The sequence below is a fragment of the Anguilla rostrata genome, chromosome 19 (assembly GCF_018555375.3).
Source record: "Anguilla rostrata isolate EN2019 chromosome 19, ASM1855537v3, whole genome shotgun sequence".
NCBI classification, from domain to species: domain Eukaryota; kingdom Metazoa; phylum Chordata; class Actinopteri; order Anguilliformes; family Anguillidae; genus Anguilla; species Anguilla rostrata.
The window spans coordinates 15402654-15425021 of record NC_057951.1 but is presented as its reverse complement, the minus strand read 5'-3'; the positions used below and the strand labels follow the sequence as shown (position 1 = coordinate 15425021).

Here is a 22368-nt window from a genome sequence, read left to right as displayed (position 1 = left end):
CATTATTGAAGGTGCGGTATGAGAGCGTGTGCGTGCGTGTGCGTGCGTGTGCGTGCGTGTGTGTGCGTGTGCGTGCGTGTGCGTGCGTGTGTGTGCGTGTGCGTGCGTGTGCGTGCGTGTGCGTGCGTGTGCGTGCGTGTGTTTGAGTAGGGTGACTGGCTGAAGCAGCATGCATTATTGAAGGTGCGGTATGAGAGCGTGTGCGTGCGTGTGCGTGTGCGTGTGCGTGCGTGTGCGTGCGTGTGTTTGAGTAGGGTGACTGGCTGAAGCAGCATGCATTATTGAAGGTGCGGTATGAGAGCGTGTGCGTGCGTGTGCGTGCGTGTGTGTGCGTGTGCGTGCGTGTGTTTGAGTAGGGCTGACTGGCTGAAGCAGCATGCATTATTGAAGGTGCGGTATGAGAGCGTGTGCGTGCGTGTGCGTGCGTGTGCGTGCGTGTGCGTGCGTGTGCGTGCGTGTGCGTGTGCGTGCGTGCGTGTGCGTGCGTGTGCGTGCGTGTGCGTGCGTGTGCGTGCGTGTGCGTGCGTGTGCGTGCGTGTGTTTGAGTAGGGCTGACTGGCTGAAGCAGCATGCATTATTGAAGGTGCGGTATGAGAGCGTGTGCGTGCGTGTGCGTGCGTGTGCGTGCGTGTGCGTGCGTGTGCGTGCGTGTGTTTGAGTAGGGGTGACTGGCTGAAGCAGCATGCATTATTGAAGGTGCGGTATGAGAGCGTGTGCGTGCGTGTGCGTGTGCGTGTGCGTGCGTGTGTTTGAGTAGGGTGACTGGCTGAAGCAGCATGCATTATTGAAGGTGCGGTATGAGAGCGTGTGCGTGCGTGTGCGTGCGTGTGCGTGCGCGTGCGTGTGCGTGCGTGTGCGTGCGTGTGCGTGCGTGTGCGTGCGTGTGCGTGCGTGTGCGTGCGTGTGCGTGCGCGTGCGTGCGTGCGTGTGTTTGAGTAGGGCTGACTGGCTGAAGCAGCATGCATTATTGAAGGTGTGGTATGTGAGCGTGTGCGTGCGTGCGTGCGTGTGCGTGTGCGTGCGTGCGTGTGTTTGAGTAGGGCTGACTGGCTGAAGCAGCATGCATTATTGAAGGTGCACCTGGCGGAGGTAGCTGACCAGCGCGGTACCTCTGATACCTGCCCTCCCTGCATCACCCTGCAAAATTAATCGAGCACCAGCCGATAGAGTTTCTGCTTCTGCTCCTCTGACAAAAGCCCGGAGCCAGAGGAGCACTTTATACCCTGTGAATTATTAAGACACGTCTTGTCTTGTTAATTGTCTTAGACTGGAGCTCAGCTTCTTCCACAAGGTTACGCCGTTCTGTCTGGGGAAAACGCTTCCTGCTCCTCCCCACTGCTCTCCCACCGTCTTTCATAGTTTCCAGTCAAACAGAAGTAGGAATGTCTTCATTTTTTATTAAATGCAACGTTATGATTTATCGGGAAAGCATCATTAGCGGTGACGGAAACATGGCCTGTACGAGGCTCCTGATTTGGGAGATGAACTTTTCTAGAAGTTGGTTTGGTTTGATTGGGTGGGTTTGATTGGGCGGGTTTGATTGGGCGAGATTCGGTCCGTTACCAGACCCCGCTCAGAGCGCTGCCCCGCCCCCTAGCTGTCCGTCAGCGCGCTTATCGTCGCGGCGACGCTGCTGATAGCGGCCTTCTCATTTCCATTCCAATGGAATAAAGTTCTTCAGTGAAAGATGAGGCTCCTCTCGCTGGGAAAGGCTCCCTTCTGAAGAGTGGCTGTTGGGCTGTAATGGAGGTTTCTGGAGCACGTTCAGATCCCCTCCATCCACCACATGCAGGCTGTCGCGCTATTGGAGGAGACCGAGGCCTTTGATGTACCTCCACAGAGAGGGGCTTCTTCAGCCCTCCGCTCAGCGCTGTTCTCCAACGCCGCTTAATTACCCAGGGCGACTGAGCGTTCACCTGTAGTGTTCAGTGCCGTGTTCAGGTAAATCTCTCCACCCAGACCGTTTCCTTCAGAAGAGGAAGGACACTGCCCTGAGTGACGCTGCTCACTGAAACATTGCTGTGATGGTTTGGCAGGAAGCGCACAGCACCTACTTAGAAATGAGGAGTCCGTTCCATCAGGAAACTGCAGCTGTGGCCCTGTTATCAATCAGTGATTCATGTACTCGTTTGATTGATGATTCATGTACTCGGTTGATTGATGATTCATGTACTCGGTTGATTGATGATTCATGTACTCGGTTGATTGATGATTCATGTACTCGGTTGATTGATGATTCATGTACTCTTTTGGTTGTTTTGCAGAAAGCAGAGGGAACGGGAGAGAAGAGACCAAGGGGAAGACCAAGAAAATGGGTGAGTCACCTTTACCCCTGTGTTCAGCCTGTCACCTTTACCCCTGTGTTCAGCCTGTCACCTCTACCCCTGTGTTCAGCCTGTCACCCTGTCACCTCTACCCCTGTGTTCAGCCTGTCACCTCTACCCCTGTGTTCAGCCTGTCACCTTTACCCCTGTGTTCAGCCTGTCACCTCTACCCCTGTGTTCAGCCTGTCACCTCTACCCCTGTATTCAGCCTGTCACCTCTACCCCTGTGTTCAGCCTGTCCCCTTTACCCCTGTGTTCAGCCTGTCACCTTTACCCCTGTGTTCAGCCTGTCACCTCTACCCCTGTGTTCCTGAAGCACCCGCATGTGCCTGGTGTTATGAATTCATATTCAAACGCAAGTGAGTTGAAGTTTCCTGGTGTACTCTGTGTGAAGAGCAGACCACCACGCCTTCAGCTCCCAGAACACGCCTGTAGGGCCGTGTGGGGAAGCGCTGCTCTCACACCTCATCCTGCGCTGAGCTGTCTGAGTGTTTCAGCTTAAATGAGCTGCCAGGCTGTGGGGGTGAGGTGTGAGGCTCTGGGGGTGAGGTTTGAGGCTGTGTGGGTGAGGTGTGAGGCTGTGGGGGTGAGGTTTGACGCTCTGGGGGTGAGGCTGTGGGGGTGAGGTGTGAGGCTGTGGGGGTGAGGTGTGAGGCTCTGGGGGTGAGGTGTGAGGCTCTGGGGGTGAGGTGTGAGGCTGTGGGTGTGAGGTGTGAGGCTGTGGGGGTGAGGTGTGAGGCGTGAGGCTGTGGGGGTGAGGTTTGAGGCTGTGGGGGTGAGGTGTGAGGCTGTGGGGTGAGGTGTGAGGCTGTGGGGGTGAGGTTTGAGGCTCTGGGGGTGAGGTTGAGGCTGTGGGTGTGAGGTGTGAGGCTGTGGGGGTGAGGTGTGAGGCTGTGGGGGTGAGGTTTGAGGCTGTGGGAGGTGAGGTGTGGGTGGTTGAGGCTGTGGGGGTGAGGTTTGAGGCTGTGGGGGTGAGGTGTGAGGCTGTGGGTGAGGTTGAGGCTGTGAGGGTGAGGTGTGAGGCTGTGAGGGTGAGGTGTGAGGCTGTGGGGGTGAGGTTTGAGGCTGTGGGGGTGAGGTTTGAGGCTGTGGGGGTGAGGTGTGAGGCTGTGGGGGTGAGGTGTGAGGCTGTGTGGGTGAGGTTTGAGGCTGTGGGGGTGAGGTGTGAGGCTGTGGGGGTGAGGTTTGAGGCTGTGGGGGTGAGGTGTGAGGCTGTGGGGGTGAGGTTTGAGGCTGTGGGGGTGAGGTGTGAGGCTGTGGGGGTGAGGTGTGAGGCGTGAGGCTGTGGGGGTGAGGTTTGAGGCTCTGAGGTTGAGCTGGAGTTACTCGCCCGTCTGTCTGTGTGGAAATGGCGCTCTGATGGACGAGCTGGTGTGGGTTAGGGTTAGGGTTAGGGTTAGGGTTGATAGATGAGCTGGTGTGGGTTAGGGTTAGGGTTAGGGTTAGGGTTGATAGATGAGCTGGTGTGGGTTGAGCGGGACGGAGCGCGTGCGGAAGGCTCAGAGCCGCTGTGGCTCGGGTGCATGCGGGGGGGCTGAGCACAGGCCAGAACTGTGCTGCATCACCACACCTTCGCAGCCGCAGGGCTCTGTGCTGCCGTGGAAACCTTTGGACTGGCGGCTGGCTGATAAGGGCTGGAGGTTTATGGCGGTGTTTGGTTAGCGCTGGCGGCGGCTGGCGGGCGGCGGCCGGGCGGCTGGCGGGCGGCGGCTGCTTTTGATCGCGTGACGCGAGTGACGGGTGTGAGAGCGTATCTGGCGACCCCCCCCCCGGTCCATAGGTCAGCGCTTGACGGCGCTGCTGCTGCGTTTGCAGAGCGGGGGCAGGTACACACACCTACGACCCGCCCCGCCCCGCCCCGCTCGCCCACGCGCTGGCCTCTCTCACTCTGAGTACACTCCACCGCACGCGTCCAGGCTGCCGCTTACCTCACACCGGCCCTGCAGCAGCTACGAATGATCAAATAACAAATAATACTCATGAAGGCTGCGTGTGCCCTAGTCGGTGGTGTTTGTAATGAGTCCCCCCCGTGCAGTGGTGCCCCCCCTCCACAGTCTCCACAGACCCTCCAGTTCTGCTTTCTGTTTCTGTTTTCTTTGTTCCAGGCAGTCTCTAATATTGATTAATAACGATTCTCATACTTACTTTAGCACATGAGTGGTATTACCTGCTGTTGCTACTGTACTCTGATTTCCTGTCCTTGAAGTGAATAAATGTGATCTCTTGGTTTGTTGTGTCCTGACCAGTACTGCCCCCTGTGGAAAGCAAATGTACTGCATTATATTTAAATAATGAAATGCATTATCAAAGTCCGTAAAGATATTACAGCACTTCCCAGTACATAGTCGTGCTCCTGCCGATGCCCTTGACCAAGGCTCAGGCCTCAGAGCTGCAGCTGGGGCCCGGGCACTGTTACTTAAAAAACACAATGACACTGCTGTCACCTTACAATGACACTGCTGTCACAACATTGCCATTACAGCATATATTTTTTAATAGATTTTCTGTGTATATATAAATGTGCGTCTGACTTTGAGAATAGATGCTGTGTGGTACAGTAAGTGCTCGTTTTCGGTGGGACTGCAGGTGTTCTGTGCTGCAGCAGGGCTGATGTGCCGGCCAGTCTGCGGGGTGGGGTGGGGGGGGGGGGTGGGGGGGGGGGTCGGGGTGGCGTGAGCGTCCTGTGATGTCTGTGTGACTCAGTGAGGCCGCGTGCGTAGGGAGGGGGGGGTAAACAGGAAACGGTCCCGGCTGAGTCAGAAGCAGGCCCGGCGCAGCACGCTGTCCTGATGGGGGCGGGGCCTGTGACACACGTGCGGAGCTGACTCAGAGACCTCGGGACACCCTGAGCTCGGCCGGGAGGATCAGCCTGTTTTTCCTGAATGAAGTGGGGCTGCGGTGTGGGCCGGGGGGCCGTGGGGGGGTTTGGGTGTCTGCGGCCCGTGTTTGGCAGCTGTAGCTTGGCGCGGGAGAACGTGGGCGGGGCCAGCGGTCCCCACATTCCCGTGTGGGGAAGTCAGTGTGCTCGCTTCATTCAGCCCTGCTCCTGGAACTCATTACCGCACATCCCCCTGCTACAGGAGCTGCTGCAGCGCCTCCTCACACTCACCCTGCCAACAGCGAGGAGGAGGAGGAGGAGGAGGGAGAGGGGGAGGAGGGGTGGAGGGAGAGGGGGAGGAGGAGGAGGAGGAGGGGGAGGAGGAGAAAGAGGAGGATCCCTGTCCGCTAGCCCCTCTCTCTAGGAATGTGTGTGTGTGTGTGTGTGTGTGTGTGTGTGTGTGTGTGTGTGTGTGTGTGTGTGTGCGCGCGCCAGCTGATCCTGAGGCTCAGACCCAAATCCTACCCCCTGTGCCAGGACCATAACGTTCCCCCGATTAACTGCCCCCCTGGCCCGCTCCCGCCCCCAGGGGGGTGTCCTCCGCTCCCCTGTCCCTGCCACAGAGGGCACAGGTTTGAAACAGACGCACGCCCCCAGCTGGTGAAGAGGGTGTCTCTCTCAGGCTAATCTGTCCTGTGCAGAGTCTTCACTCGGCTGGCTGCTGTTCACATTCCCAACCCGCGGGCGGGACCTCTCCCCCCCCCCCCCCCCCCACACCGCACCCTGCCCCACCCCACCACCCTGTGGTCAGGGTCCAAGCCCTACGCCTCTGCCAAATTCCGCATTGCCATAGAAACAAAACAGGAAGTGCGGCGTGGACAAATCTGTTTCCTGTACTGTCACCTCCCCTTAAATAAATTAGAGGATTCATGCGATGAGCATGCAGACATTTGAAAAACAAAAAAAACTAATGGATGAATGAATGAATAAATGAATAAAAAACAATAATTTGGAATCTGTAAGCCCATATGTGGAAGGGAACATATTATGGATTATGAAGATAAAGTGATATTACCTCAGCCACGTTGTTGGCTCGTGGGTCGTCAGCCAATCGCAGCCCTCCTCTGGCGTTTGAACTTGTTTGAGGAAGTAAAAGGTTGTTTAGGTGAGAGGGTAGGGTCGCACCGCGCTGGTGTGGAGGTAATGACCCAGAGCTCATCAGGATGCTAACGAACGCCTCGCACCAGAGAGCCTTCAGCTGCCACTTACGGGTTAATCATTACAGAGCTGAAACATGTGTGCTCATGACCGCTCTCCAGAACACAGTAAAACTGTGTGTGTGTGCGCGTGTGTGTGTGTGTGCGCGTGCGCGTGTGCGTGTGCGTGTGCGTGTGCGTGTGTGTGTGTGTGTGTGCGTGCGTGTGTGTGTGTGAGCGCGTGTGTGTGCTGTAGTGCAGGGTGCGGATGGTGGATGTTTTTGATGACCTGGCGGTCCTGCAGTCCAGCGCTGTCATCCTGCTCAGACTCAGAGTCCATTTCCTGTTTGAGGTGTGGCTGACAGACAGACAGACAGACAGTCAGTCCAGGGTTAAATGTAACATCCTTGCAGGCTCCTATAGCCCTCTGGGTTGGCTGGGCGTGCAGGGCACAGCCAAAGACTCCAGAGCCGTACCAGATACTCAACTCAAATAACGTTGTGGTGGGGGGGGGGGCAGACTGTGCTGTTTGAGTGGCAGTCTGTGGGTCCGCTCCGTCAGTGCTCCATCGCTGCGTTTCCCTGGAGCTGGCGAGCCAGGTCGTCCCGCTGGTGAGGGGCGCACTGGTCAATCTCAGGGGAATGATCCTCAGATCAAACGCAGCTGAAATTTTATGGACTAGCCGTGACACAGCTGATGTCATCATGCAGGCATCCACAGCATGCCGCAAGGCCTCCAGTAAAAGCTGCAGCAATAGTAATAATAATAATAATAATAATAATAATATACTGTGCTTTTCACTTTGTGTTCTACGGGGGCGTTCCAGAAAAGGACGTATTTGAACATCTGCTGGGTGATGCATCTTGGTCTCGCACCAGGGTCTTGCTTTTTCAGCGTAGCCAAAAATAGCCCTGAGCAGGAAGTAGATTGGCGTGCTCTGTGACATACCTGAAACTGACTAGGAATTTTCCAGAATTTGAGTGCATGTGTGTTTTTTGTGTAATATTCATGCCGTAAAGACTTTTCTCAGGGAAAATGGCGGTAGAAATGATTTTGTTTGTTGGGGGGGGGGGGGTGTTGGTGTGAAGGGGGGGGGGTCAGTAAGCAGGTTATGTGCTGATAGACATTAATCATCCTCTCTGACATGGCAGTGCACCCCCCCCCCCTTCCATTCACACACTCCCAGTCATAAAAATAAGGTTGTGGAGTGTACCTGAGTTAGCACGCGGGGGGGCATGTTATAATAATGTGTACTACGTGATGTTAGTACAGTGCAGAGGTGGAGTATTATCACTTTACTGGACTGAAAACGTCTCTAACTGTGCTAGTCTGTGTCGGCCGCTGCACAGTTTTTGTGTAGATGGGTTTTACTCATTTTCAGTTGGGACGCTTTTTTGTTGTTGCATTTTTAGTGTCTACGTGTGCACAGTCACGTGGGCTTTGCCCCAACCGTTTCACTTGCCTGATCATTATCCGTGTAAATGTTTATTTTATCACGGCTGATCAGTATCTCTCTTATCGCTGAGTGTTGTGTGTCTGTGGGGAGGACTCTGTGCTGAATGCCTGCAGCAGTGTGTCTGTGGGGAGGACTCTGTGCTGAATGCCTGCAGCAGTGTGTCTGTGGGGAGGACTCTGTGCTGAATGCCTGCAGCAGTGTGTCTGTGGGGAGGACTCTGTGCTGAATGCCTGCAGCAGTGTGAGAGGACTCTGTGCTGAATGCTGCAGCAGTGTGTCTGTGGGGAGGACTCTGTGCTGAATGCCTGCAGCAGTGTGTCTGTGGGGAGGACTCTGTGCTGAATGCCTGCAGCAGTGTGTCTGTGGGGAGGACTCTGTGCTGAATGCCTGCAGCAGTGTGAGAGGACTCTGTGCTGAATGCCTGCAGCAGTGTGTCTGTGGGGAGGACTCTGTGCTGAATGCCTGCAGCAGTGTGTCTGTGGGGAGGACTCTGTGCTGAATGCCTGCAGCAGTGTGTCTGTGGGGAGGACTCTGTGCTGAATGCCTGCAGCAGTGTGAGAGGACTCTGTGCTGAATGCCTGCAGCAGTGTGTCTGTGGGGACTCTGTGCTGAATGCCTGCAGCAGTGTGGGAGGACTCTGTGCTGAATGCCTGCAGCAGTGTGTCTGTGGGGAGGACTCTGTGCTGAATGCCTGCAGCAGTGTGTCTGTGGGGAGGACTCTGTGCTGAATGCCTGCAGCAGTGTGTCTGTGGGGAGGACTCTGTGCTGAATGCCTGCAGCAGTGTGTCTGTGGGGAGGACTCTGTGCTGAATGCCTGCAGCAGTGTGAGCGGATCAGACGTTCTGGTTTCCCTCCTCAGACTCTCTGATTGTGCAGCAGCGTCCCCGTTTGTACGGTTGGGCGCGGGAGGCTCAGAGGCACGCACTTTGAACCCTGGGTAACTGAAAATGGGCTTTGGCGGAGCAGCCAGGATGAGTGTCATGGGCGGCACTGACCTGGTGTGCGGAGAGGAAGTGAAGTCTGCGCGTGAGGCTCGTCCCTCCCCAGGCTGCGGGCGGGTTTGTAAGGACAGAGAAATGAGCCGGGCTTCTGCGTTCTGCACAGTTAACACAGTATAATGAGTAAAATGGGAGAGGGGCACAGGCTGTGCTGCACAGTTAACACAGTATAATGAGTAAAATGGGAGAGGGGCACAGGCTGTGCTGCACAGTTAACACAGTATAATGAATAAAATGGGAGAGGGGCACAGGCTGTGCTGCACAGTTAACACAGTATAATGAGTAAAATGGGAGTGGGGTAATGCTGCTGCTATTTTCAGCCACACTGCTGCTCCCATTCACTTAAAAAAAAAAAAAAAAAAACACCACCCACCAGCCAACCAGGCCTGAAAGACAAAAAAACCCACAAACTGAAAACCTGGATAGAATAAAACTAAAACTTGAGTTATTAACCCCCCCCCCCATCCTCCCCCCACCCCCCTTTCAGGAAGGCTGGGAACTGAATTCACTTCAAACAGAACTGGCTCTCTAAACGCAGCAGATCCAATTTGTCTTTGCCTTTCTTTCCTGCAGAACCCCCCAAACCTGCAACAAAAGGCCGCTTGTCCTGCCAGGAATGTTCCACATTCCACAGCGCCGCGGACATTTCTCTCCCCTACAAAGGGCCTTGAGCAAATTCCTCCTAATCGGGGGATTTAGCTCAGCCCTGATAGCTGCCATTCACTGCTCCATTTGGCAGGGAGGGGCTGTGGGGGGGTGTAAGGGGGGGTCTGGGGGGGCCAGGCCAGGCAGACGAACGGGGATCTTTTCACGATCGGCTGAACTGGAGGAGGCATTCCATGGGCCATGACAATGAGCCGGGCTGGTGCCCTGGAGATTCCCGTCTACCCCCCCCCCCCCCGACCCCCCACCAGCTCTGGTCTGGTGGGTGAGCTCTGGTCTGGCGGGTGAGCTCTGGTCTGGTGGGTGAGCTCTGGTCTGGAGGGTGAGCTCTGGTCTGGTGGGTGAGCTCTGGTCTGGTGGGTGAGCTCTGGTCTGGAGGGTGAGCTCTGGTCTGGAGGGTGAGCTCTGGTCTGGTGGGCGAGCTCTGGTCTGGGGGGTGAGCTCTGGTCTGGGGGGTGAGCTCTGGTCTGGCGGGTGAGCTCTGGTCTGGCGGGTGAGCTCTGGTCTGGCGGGTGAGCTCTGGTCTGGTGGGTGAGCTCTGGTCTGGCGGGTGAGCTCTGGTGGGATGAGCTTCACGCTGCTCTAATAGCTCCAGGTGTGTCAGAGATGATAATACATTTGTAGTTATATAAAGAAATGCAGTCATCACCTAGCAGTAAAAGGTGTTCATTTGTGCAGTTGTAAATTGCAAAAACATTCTGATAAAATATTTGTGCATCAGACCCCAAAGGGTGTTGGGACGGTGTTTTATGGTCCCTGTATTTCGGGCAGAGTCCTGAGTGTTGAACCTGATGTCCTCTTCATGTCGGGAGTGCTGGGTGTGGTCGAGTACAATGGTGAAAGGGGTGTGGCCAGTGAAAGGGGTGTGGCCAGTGAAAGGGGCGTGGCCAGTGAAAGGGGCAGGGCCAGCGATTGGCTCGGGGTCGGTGCTGAGGTCATGCCCAGTGCCAATGGGGCCTCTGCTCCTGAAAGCAGATTTATTTTCCTCTTACTGCCGCAGAATGAGGTCTCTGAAGAGCCGTAAAGGTAACCGTTAAAAAAGGGCAAAACACACACAGCCCAGACTAACAGCACATGTGTGGGAAAAATAAATAAATACAAATAAATACTGTTTTGAACAGAGGGGGAGTGTACAGGCACACACACACACACTCCCATTCATGCACACGCACATATGCAAATGCACACACACACTCACATACACACACACACACACACTCACTCACACAACACACTCACGCAGACTCACACACACACTCAGTGGGGACTCTGGTAGCTGGGTGTTTGCCCGCCCGTCCTTGCATGACCCCTCCTCTCTCTCTGCGTCCTGCGGAGACTGACCACTGTGACCTGTGATTATAACAGGAAGTGTGCTTGGCTTTCCTCACTGCCAGCTTCGCCCTGCATCGGCAAGGCTGCACGCTTTCTCAGTAAAGCAAGTCCCAAGAGTAACCTGGCTAATGAAACCGTGATAGAGTCTGAGGGCCAGTATCATTATTAAGATTAAGATCACCTTATCGTCTGTCAACACAAGCTGACTGGAATTACCCTGCACACACAATACCTTTTGCATAATGCATGAGTATTTGAAAAAAAGGTAAAAAACAAAACATGAAAACATGGATCAATATTTTAGTTCTTGGGACCTTAGATGGAGTCCCTAGAAGAGTGGAGTTTGTGAGGCTGTTTCCCAGGCAACAGAGGCGTGTGAGGTGTGAGGGTGCTCTCCATGCTCTGTCCAGTCCAGTCCAGTCCGTATGAGAGACTGCAGCCGGATGGACTGAGCCTGGACTTCCTGGCCAGTAAATATTAACCTGTGTGAAATGCTCTAATGGACAAAGCTGTTAAAATGTTTGCTTGCTGAAATGTTAAACGCCAATCCTAATCTTCACAAGGTCTGCATTTTGAGTTAGGGGTGTGACCTATACCGTACTTTTACACATACACCCCCTTCCTGTTTATCTTCTCGCATGCGTACCCCAGCTTTCAGATGGGCTGACCCAGTTAATGCAGCCAGAAGTGGCAGCAGGGCAGGATGGGGTAGGAACCGTGTTCCCTTGCCTGGGTGTGAACATGCAGAGCCGGGTTCTCACACAATAAGCACGTATCTCAGGTCTCATTGGCCGTCACCGTGAGCGTGGAGCACGGACGTTACTGCCAGGCTCCTCATTCGCAGGGAGGGCGGGACTTCCTGCTGCTCCTAAACCCGCAGCGGTAAAGCGCAGGAAAGGGGTGTTACTGGGGCAGTGGTGTGTTACTGGGGCAGTGGGGTGTTACTGGGGCAGTGGTGTGTTACTGGGGCAGTGGTGTGTTACTGGGGCAGTGGGGTGTTACTGGGGCAGTGGTGTGTTACTGGGGCAGTGGGGTGTTACTGGGGCAGTGGTGTGTTACTGGGGCAGTGGGGTGTTACTGGGGCAGTGGGGTGTAATGGGCAGTGGTGTGTTAATGGGCAGGTGGGGTGTTATGGGGCAGTGGGGTGTTACTGGGGGTGGGGTGTTAATGGGCGGGTGTGGACTGGGGCATGGGGTTTGGGGCATGGGGTGTTTGGGGATGTGGTTACTGGGGCAGTGGTGTGTACTGGCATTTGGGTGTGTACTGGCAGTGGTTGTTGGGGGTGGTGTGTATAGGCAGTTTGGGGTGTTATGGCGGAGTGGTGGTGTAACTGGGGCAGTTGGGTGTTACTAGGCGTGGTTGTTACTGGCAGTGGGTGAGGGTGTGTGAGGGGTGTGGGGTGGTGCAGGTGGGGTGTGTATAAGGGCGGGTTTGGGGGTGAATGGCGGTTTGGGGTGTGAATGGCGGTTTGGGGGGTGAATGGCAGTTTGGGGTGTGAATGGCGGGTTTGGGGGTGAATGGCGGTTTGGGGTGTGAATGGCGGGTTTGGGGGTGAATGGCGGTTTGGGGGTGAATGGCGGTTTGGGGGTGAATGGCGTTGGGGTGGAATGGCGGGTTTGGGGGTGAATGGCGGGTTTGGGGGTGAATGGCGGGTTTGGGGTGTGAATGGCGGGTTTGGGGTGTGAATGGCGGGTTTGGGGGGTGAATGGCAGGTTTGGGGTGTGAATGGCGGGTTTGGGGGGTGAATGGCAGGTTTGGGGGGTGAATGGCGGGTTTGGGGGGTGAATGGCAGGTTTGGGGGGTGAATGGCGGTTTGGGGGTGTGAATGGCGGTTTTGCAGTGTGAATTGGACTTTGGGAGACTTCTGGAGAATAAATGCAAAACATTATGGCCATATTGTGAATATGAGGCGCTCGTTTTAATGAAGACGGTCACCGGATACCTCTGCCTGTGACTCCTGCTGTACTTGGTGTATTGGTGGTTTGGTGTATTTTTCGGGCAGTTGGAGCTGTGCTCTTGGGCTGGATTCAGAGGAGTAAAAGCAGAATGGGGGTTTTCTCCTGTCATGCAGGGAATTTGTTCAGCTCCCCCCCCCCAGCATTCCAGTGGGAGCTGGCACAAAGGGGGCCAGCTGTTCCCACCCGTCCCACATCAGGGGAGAATATGACTCTCCCCAAACCGGCTCCTCCTTGTTCCTCAGCTGTGGGGGGTTGTGTGTGCATGAGCATGTGCAGCGGTGGAAAGGTGGGGTTACCTGTGCTAGGTAGCAGAAAGGTCCCTGCGGATGCTGGCCCACAGTATGTGCAGATTTCAGGGAGCAGGGGCGAGTCTTCCTGGGTGGGTGTGTGTGGTGTGTGTGGTGTGTGTGGTGCGGTTTCACTGCAGATTGTGCATTCCGGTCGGGACATTATTAGGGTTACGCTCATTTTTGTGTGTACTGGAAACAGACTCTGAATTTGCACCGCGGGAGATACGGTCTGTGCCCTCAGTGTGTTCAGTGTGTTCAGTGCGTTCAGTATGTTCAGTGCGTTCAGTGCGTTCAGTGCGTTCAGGACGTTCAGTATGTTCAGTGCGTTCAGGACGTTCAGGACGTTCAGTATGTTCAGTGCGTTCAGGACGTTCAGTATGTTCAGTGCGTTCAGGACGTTCAGTATGTTCAGTGCGTTCAGGACGTTCAGGACGTTCAGTATGTTCAGTGCGTTCAGGACGTTCAGTATGTTCAGTGCGTTCAGTGTGTTCAGGACGTTCAGTAGTCAGTGCGTTCAGTATGTTCAGTGTGTTCAGTGCGTTCAGGACGTTCAGTGTGTTCAGTGCGTTCAGTACGTTCAGGACGTTCAGTGTGTTCAGTGTGTTCAGTGCGTTCAGGACGTTCAGTGCGTTCAGTGTGTTCAGGACGTTCAGTGTGTTCAGTGCGTTCAGTACGTTCAGTACGTTCAGTACGTTCAGTACGTTCAGTGTGTTCAGGACGTTCAGTATGTTCAGTGTGTTCAGTGTGTTCAGGACGTTCAGTGTGTTCAGGACGTTCAGGACGTTCAGTATGTTCAGTGTGTTCAGGACGTTCAGTGTGTTCAGTACGTTCAGGGTGTTCAGTGTGTTCAGTGCGTTCAGTATGTTCAGTGCGTGCAGTGTGTTCAGGACGTTCAGGACGTTCAGTATGTTCAGTGTGTTCAGTATGTTCAGTGTGTTCAGGACGTTCAGTGTGTTCAGTGCGTTCAGTATGTTCAGTGTGTTCAGTGCGTTCCGGACGTTCAGTGTGTTCAGTGCGTTCAGTGTGTTCAGGACGTTCAGTATGTTCAGTGTGTTCAGTGTGTTCAGGACGTTCAGTGTGTTCAGTGCGTTCAGTGTGTTCAGGACGTTCAGGACGTTCAGTATGTTCAGTGTGTTCAGTGTGTTCAGGACGTTCAGTGTGTTCAGTGCGTTCAGGGTGTTCAGTGTGTTCAGTGCGTTCAGGGTGTTCAGTGTGTTCAGTGCGTTCAGGACGTTCAGGGTGTTCAGTGTGTTCAGTGTGTTCAGTGTGTTCAGTGCGTTCAGGGTGTTCAGTGCGTTCAGGGTGTTCAGGGTGTTCAGTGCGTTCAGGGTGTTCAGTGTGTTCAGTACGCTGCTAAGCAGATAAATGGCTGCTGCAGGGTTGTTTCTCTGATAAGCACACGGTGGATTCACAGAAAAAACACTTGACTACACTTCTGAGTTCATTATGTGAAGTTTTAAAATAATATATTTTTCATTTCCTTTCAGCCACAGCAAGTAGTCCAGGAAAAGCCTGCTCAGGTATGTTATAATAAGCACCGCCTCCCAGAACACCTTTCCCCAGCGTCTGTCCCGTTATTCGCTCAGACGCACCTGCCACATCGCAACTCGTTCCCATCCTGGTGACGCGTGAATCGCTCGATTACAAATCCAGGATCGTGGAGTACAGAGCCAAAAGGCTTTGTCCCAAACGTTCTGGAGCTCACCGCATGCTAGCTCCGCCCCTTTACGCTGTCATGAAGCCCTGTTGTCTCGATCCTGTGTTCAGCCGCGTATGAGGGACATGGTCCTCCTCCTCCTCTGCACAGTCAGTTCTGTAGCGCAGAAAGCCACTCTCCAGGAATGTCTTTGGAGTGAATGAAAGCAGCTGTGGTTTCTGCTGCAGCTGAGAAGGTTAGCGTTGCTGCTGTAAATCAGATGGCAATAATGTCCGTATCAAAGGAGCCGGTCACACCCTGCGAACAGAACACAGGCCCACGGGGGACCCACGGGGGACCCACGGGGGACCCCTAAATTCTGCATTTCAGACGCGTTTTTCATTTTAAAAAGCACAGTCTTCACCATTTAAATATGATGCGCATAATACTACTCGCACAGTGGATGTTGGGAAGATTAAATGATCAGTATTAGAGTATTGTAATTGTATAGTAAAAAGGGCACTATAACTGCCTTTAAAACTGACTATACATTAGTTTACGAGTCTTCATAATCCAGCCTGTACTTGTATACACACTTGTAGCTAATGGATAACTAATACTAATTATTTATGACTGCCTGAGAATGCGCTCATTACCTGTGAGAAAGTGTTCACAGGTAATGAGTGAAGAAGAAAAACAGGACCCCCCCCCCCTCTCCCCCAACACCGTGCCCCTGTTGGGTGGTGCAGATCATTTGGGTGGGAATGCATAACCCAGCCTGATTGTGGCAGTGTGGGAACAGGGTGCGGAGGCACCCCTGACCCCTAGCACACTGTCTCCTTTTCTCTCACACACCCCTGCTTTTATTTCCACTGGGTGGCGCTATACCACACACCCAGGCTTTCTATTAAATTCACTCTTAAACCTTTAATGTGTGATCAGAATGTTCTTAACTGAAGATTCTAATGCTGATGTCGCAGTCACTACTGGAGACTGAAAGCAGTGGAGTTCTAGAACACTGACAAACCAGGTTTAAAGCTCTCCCTTTAAACTCTGTTTGGAGGGGAAAAACAGGGGATTTGAAGACTACTTTACCTGCAAACAGGTGAGAGAGACTTATTCACCTTCGCCTTTGTTTCTCACAGGAAGAGGAAGAGGAGGAAGAAGCTGAGGAGTCTGCGGAGGAAGATTGAGTACCCGTGGCATTTTACCTCTACCTCATTCAGCTGTCTGGTCTTTCCAAGGGAAGAGACACTGCCTTGACCACTTATTTTTCGACTTCTATGGTCTTTCCACTTTTACTTTTGGTGTAATTTTATTTTATTTTATTTTTAAATCTGGGATAATCGCACACGTATAACCTCAGAACACAAACCGCAAAAAAACTCCAGCCGAATGGACAGGCAGAACCTCACCTTTCTTTCTTTCTTCCTCTCTCTTCTTTTTCTAAACGACGAGTAGACACTGCTGTAAGAGGTGTGAGAGGCTAGACGCACAAAATGTCCCCCCCCCCCCCCCAGACCCCTCATCTGCTAGTACAGTTCTCCAGGCTAATGCGACCAGGGCAAGCGAGAAGCTCAAAGACTGCTTCTGTCGTTGAGAAACCAGATAAAGACCCTGAAGCAGAATCTCTGCCCCCCCCCAGTCACAGACCACCAAAGACAAGGGAGATACTGCCTGCATGTCCACCTCTGTCCCACTCACCTGCTGAACACACACCTGCGGAACACACACACTCTTCCTCATGCACTCTTCCTCAGTGTTGCTAAACAGGCTCCATCAGAAGATAGAATATGTGCTGCAGCTTTGGTGAACTCGGCAATTCTGCTTTTCACCGCCATTTTATTTGCCAATGGAGAGAGAGAGCAAGTTCATAAAACAAATGAACAAACATGCACCGATCCCCCTCATGGGTTCTGGGGAAAGAGTAACAAACCAAAATAACAGAAGATAAACCAAACGCAACAAAAGCTCTTCAGCTCTTCAGCTCCTCAGCCAGGTTGCCGTCTCTCAGACCCTCTCTCTCTCTGGACGGGCTCCCCTTCTCAGTCTCTGCCATGCAGAATGTGCATGCTCGTAAGCCCTGAGCTGATTGGCCAGCACAGCCCAGCTGTGTGTGCTTACTCCACTAGTGGGTGTGGTCCCAGGTCACCACAGCAGGACAAGCGTTTTTTATCTCAGTCATACATGCGTGTAACAATTCCCTATATTAATTATGAAAAAGATCATTAGTGCCCTTTATGCAAAGGGAAGGCTTTCTATAAATTTTTAATTGTCTAGATGTAAATCTGCCCCAAGACCTACCCTCTCCCTATCTGCCCCTACTGTAGATCCACCCCCTCTATTTGCCCCAACTGTAGGTCTGGGGGACTGTGCGCTAGAAACCAAACTGTGTGAGGAACTTCCAGTTGTAGTGTATGAAAGTGTGAAATACAGCTACCCATATTAAAAATGAACATTACTCCGATAGAAGAAGATTAGCTTTACTATATCATTGCTTTAAAAATGCAATGAGGTCTCGTATTTCAAGATTTTACTGAATTACGCTTCGACTCTTCATATTGCTGTTTCTATTAATGTGTGTGCCCATTTTAAACACAGCTTAAAATGGCAAAATGGGTATTTTAAAAAATAGCCACTGATCCTGCTTTGGCAAGTTAAAATGGCTGCCCTGTTTCAGTGAGTATTGGCTCCTTCCTGATGCCCTGCTTTTTACAGGAGTATGACCTGGGCCCAATGCTGGGCCCAAACTGGGAGTTAGCTTCCTTCTCTTCTACAGCGGCTTAACAGGGCAAACAAAGCTAAATCTACACAGCACTATGACATTACATTACATCTTTAGGAGCCGCTGGGTATGGCAGTTTCTCCTGTGGTTTTAATTTTTCTGCGCCATTTCCTGGATGACGTATATCTCAGAACGTAAACACTGACGGATACTCTGCAGTTTATATGCACAAAGCTTTTACAAATGTATGCTTGTGATCAGTAGAATATAGTTCTTTTTCCCTGTCTCAACACATTTCAAATTATTCACTATATTTCTCTCTCTCTCCTCTCTTTGGTGGGCTGAACTGATTAGTGTACATTTTCAAAGCATTTTATTGTTCAGGAAATTATTCAGCTGAACAGGTTTTTTTAAAAAGCAGCTAGCTACTGTATCTCATTTTTTTTAACAATGATGTCTACTTAACCAACTAATCTGTACATAAAATATTAGCTTTTTTTTACTACATAGCTTTAAACATGACTTTCTCCCACCTGATTTAAAGGGAACCTCAAACCTCATCACTCACCTTTGCAAGAACAAAACTACCGTTTACCTCAAGACACACAATACCTGAGCTCATTGATGGAGCCCCAAAGGACGGCTCACCTCTTAGGATACTCCAGAAATCCAATATTTTACCGTTTCTGAGTAAATGCCTCATTGACGCCAGCACTTTCCAGTCGCTGATGCAATATCTCACTATTCCAAACTACCTCTGATTTCCGCGACCAGTGAACCACCTTGAGAAGCTCATGCTGCTATTCATACACCAGTGCAGGAGACCGCAGCGGCCGGCCAGCTAACACACCTCTCACTGTTTTGCAGTAACGCTGCGGCAGAGTCAGTGCCTGTAACGACGCACAGCAGTGTTCTGAGGGCTTTGTGTTAGCTGGACCAGGTAACGACTGAAATCCGAGGTCTGTGTTTTTTTTCTTTAAAAAAAAAAAAAAAAAAATGTATAACTGACAAGCAGCTAAGGGAACAAGTTCTGTTTCTTTTGTTATTATTTTATATTTCTCTTTTGCGTTAGCATTACTTTATTCTTAACATTTAACAGGACACTTTCCTTCCTCTCTGCAAATTAGAATTTCTGTATGACATTGTTAACTTGAATATATTTTTGTACTGATTTAATCAATGGTATCTTAAGGATCAAGTGCTTGTAAGACACGACATGATATAATTTCAACTGTTCCTTTTTTGTCTTTGGAATTATTTACTGTCCTTATTTGTACCTCAAACAAACTGTTTAAAAAATTGACGAATGATCAATGGATAAAGACCTACCTCCAGTCTGGAAAAGGATTGAATTTGCCTTGTTACTTTCAGCATTTGTTTGTTATTATGAACAAAATAATTAGGACTGCAAATGATCCCTACTCAAAGTATTTTTGTAAGAGAAAATGTCTGAATCAAATGCATTTTAATTTGCATGGAGAACAGAGGAACCTCGAAGAGGCTTGAAACTTTGCAGGTTTGGAAAACACTTGTTTGGGTTTTTTGTGTGTTGCCTTCATGAAAATGTTTTTTTTTAATTAGTAGACATTGAGATATACTTGATTAGTGATTTTTGTGTACTTGACACAAATGTGATTTTATTATATTTCCGTTATATGGTTCAACCAGATGTATTTGAATTGCTTCTTGCATAGTGAGTCCACTTTCCACCTGTCAGGGACTGGGCCAGGGGTAGTGAGTGGAGCTAGAGGAGGAGGAGCACGTTAGGGTCACGCACACACAGCGCTCAGCCCTAGCCCTTACCGCCATGGCGATCAGCCACCCAGAGCCTTACCGCCATGCGATCAACCCTAGCCCTTACCGCCATGGCGATCAACCCTAGCCCTTACAGCCATGGCGCTCAACCCTAGCCCTTACCGCCATGGCGATCAGCCACCCAGAGCCTTACCGCCATGCGATCAACCCTAGCCCTTACCGCCATGGCGATCAACCCTAGCCCTTACAGCCATGGCGCTCAACCCTAGCCCTTACCGCCATGGCGATCAACCCTAGCCCTTACCGCCATGGCGATCAACCCTAGCCCTTACAGCCATGGCGATCAGCCACCCAGAGCCTTACCACCATGGCGATCAACCCTAGCCCTTACCGCCATGGCGATCAACCCTAGCCCTTACCGCCATGGCGATCAACCCTAGCCCTTACCGCCATGGCGATCAACCCTAGCCCTTACCGCCATGGCGATCAACCCTAGGCCTTACCGCCATGGCGATCAACCCTAGCCCTTACCGCCATGGCGATCAGCCGCCCAGAGCCTTACCGCCGCGGCACTTAGCCTTACCGCTAACTCCTGAATTACGGTGGGCTGTGAGGTGGGACACTGGGGGGGCGGGGCAGGGCTGGGGCGGGGCTGGGGGGGGCGGGGCGCTGTACCTGCGGGGCGTGGCAGCTCAGCTTTCTAAAGCACGGCTTCTGAAACAGCTGGACTCCAGTGCTGAGGCCTGGGCCCGGCTGGCAGCTGACTTCGGAGGTCACTTGGAGGTCACTTGTAGCACATCAGGCAAGTTTGACGGTCACTACAGATTAAAGATGGGAACAATCTGTATTTAGGGGGAAGGGGGGGGGGTTTAAATGATTTTTCACGTAAAGATTCTTTACCTCCTCCCCAGAGTTAAGGACAAACCGCAATGTGGTAGAATTGGGTCCAGCGTAGAGAATATGGCATCTGTGTCTCAGAGTCTCAGTCCAGCGTAGAGTCAATATGGCATCTGTGTCTCTCAGAGTCTCAGTCCAGCGTAGAGTCAATATGGCATCTGTGTCTCTCAGAGTCTCAGTCCAGCGTAGAGTCAATATGGCATCTGTGTCTCTCAGAGTCTCAGTCCAGCGTAGAGTCAATATGGCATCTGTGTCTCAGAGTCTCAGTCCAGCAAAGAGTCAATATGGCATCTGTGTCTCTCAGAGCCTCAGTCCAGCGTAGAGTCAATATGGCATCTGTGCCTCTCAGAGTCTCAGTCCAGCGTAGAGTCAGTATGGCATCTGTGTCTCAGAGTCTCAGTCCAGCGTAGAGTCAATATGGCATCTGTGTCTCTCAGAGCCTCAGTCCAGCGTAGAGTCAATATGGCATCTGTGCCTCTCAGAGTCTCAGTCCAGCGTAGAGTCAATATGGCATCTGTGCCTCTCAGAGTCTCAGTCCAGCGTAGAGTCAATATGGCATCTGTGCCTCTCAGAGTCTCAGTCCAGCGTAGAGTCAGTATGGCATCTGTGCCTCAGAGTCTCAGTCCAGCGTAGACTCAATATGGCATCTGTGTCTCTCAGAGCCTCAGTCCAGCGTAGAGTCAATATGACATCTGTGTCTCTCAGAGTCTCAGTCCAGCGTAGAGTCAATATGGCATCTGTGTCTCTCAGAGCCTCAGTCCAGCGTAGAGTCAATATGGCATCTGTGTCTCTCAGAGCCTCAGTCCAGCGTAGAGTCAAGATGGCATCTGTGTCTCTCAGAGTCTCAGTCCAGCGTAGAGTCAATATGGCATCTGTGTCTCTCAGAGTCTCAGTCCAGCGTAGAGTCAATATGGCATCTGTGCCTCTCAGAGTCTCAGTCCAGCGTAGAGTCAATATGGCATCTGTGCCTCTCAGAGTCTCAGTCCAGCGTAGAGTCAATATGGCATCTGTGTCTCTCAGAGTCTCAGTCCAGCGTAGAGTCAATATGGCATCTGTGTCTCTCAGAGTCTCAGTCCAGCGTAGAGTCAATATGGCATCTGTGTCTCTCAGAGTCTCAGTCCAGCGTAGGGTCAATATGGCATCTGTGTCTCAGAGTCTCAGTCCAGCGTAGAGTCAATATGGCATCTGTGTCTCAGAGTCTCAGGAGATTAATAAGGAGAAGAACGATTGGAGACGTCTCCTCTGTACGATGTGGTGCACATAAAATAACTCTCACACCAGAGTTATTTGGGGGAGAGACGCTCAGCTCCGTCTGCAGCTCCACCTGCAGCTCCGTCTGCAGCTCTGTCTGCAGCTCCCAACATCTTCTGCATTTTATTTCATGAATATGTACTTGAGTTTAAGATTTTAAAAGAAAATGATGTTTTTAATGTTTTTGACCTGGTTGTTGGTTTGCGTGCGTGAGAGGAAGTCGCTGTAGACGGGCCGTTGGCTCTGGGAGTCTTATTGAAGTTGTGCTTGTGTTTTCTCATGTCATGTTCTTGTACAATCGAATACACACTACTACCTCCGAATAGGGCCTACTGTTACCTCATTTTCAAACTGAAAATCTGCTTAAAAATTCGGTGGCCAAGAAGTCCAGGGAGAGCATCGTAAAATTTTATATATATATAGTTTATTTTTGTGGGGGATAAATTTTATAAGACTGTTCGTCCCTGCCTCTTGGTCACTGTTAGGTAAGACTGGACATTTAACCTTTTTTTTTTTTTTTTTTAAAAGACTTTTCTTACATTATGCAATGTTGTGTAGTTCCTCTTTTACCCCATTATATCCTTTCAAGTGTTCTCTAACTTTATGACTGTCGCTTATTCACCTAGTGTTGCTCTCTTTGCTTATGCTCTGAAATGGCTTGCTTGTTTTAAACGTTCTTTAATGGATTATCACAGCCTTGTTCAGCACAATAAATGTAATAGTGTTTGTGACACCCCTGGCGTAACTCCTGAGTTTTTTTTTTTTTCACCTGCGGTTGGGTTGAATATGCTGGTAGTTGGGTTAAATACACTTGCAGTTGGGTTACGTACATGGTGGGGCTGGGTTAAGTACACTCATCGCTTGATTAAATGTATGGGCTTTTGGTTAAATACACAGGTGATTGGGTTTTAAACTATTTACAAATTGCAGCATATTGCAGATACTGGACTAATTCTTACATGCACCCATTAATCACAGCTTTGCAGAGTTAGTGACTATGTCAGGTGAGTCCAGTTTTGCACAGGTGAGTCCGGGTTTGCACAGGTTTGCACAGGTGAGGCCAGGTTTGC

The 22368-nt window shown here is 51.6% G+C and overlaps 1 protein-coding gene across 1 annotated transcript in view; it reads left to right on the top strand.

The window, feature by feature from the left end:
- hmga2 (high mobility group AT-hook 2) overlaps positions 1 to 22031 on the top strand; it is a 32239-nt gene extending 10208 nt beyond the window's left edge. The window contains exons 3-6 of the mRNA XM_064318731.1: positions 2265 to 2315; positions 14522 to 14554; positions 15816 to 20101; positions 21214 to 22031. Of these exons, the coding sequence (XP_064174801.1) occupies positions 2265 to 2315; positions 14522 to 14554; positions 15816 to 15863 (132 nt within the window). The 3' untranslated portion in view covers positions 15864 to 20101; positions 21214 to 22031. The remainder of the gene's footprint in view (positions 1 to 2264; positions 2316 to 14521; positions 14555 to 15815; positions 20102 to 21213) is intronic.
- Positions 22032 to 22368: the final 337 nt, after the last annotated feature.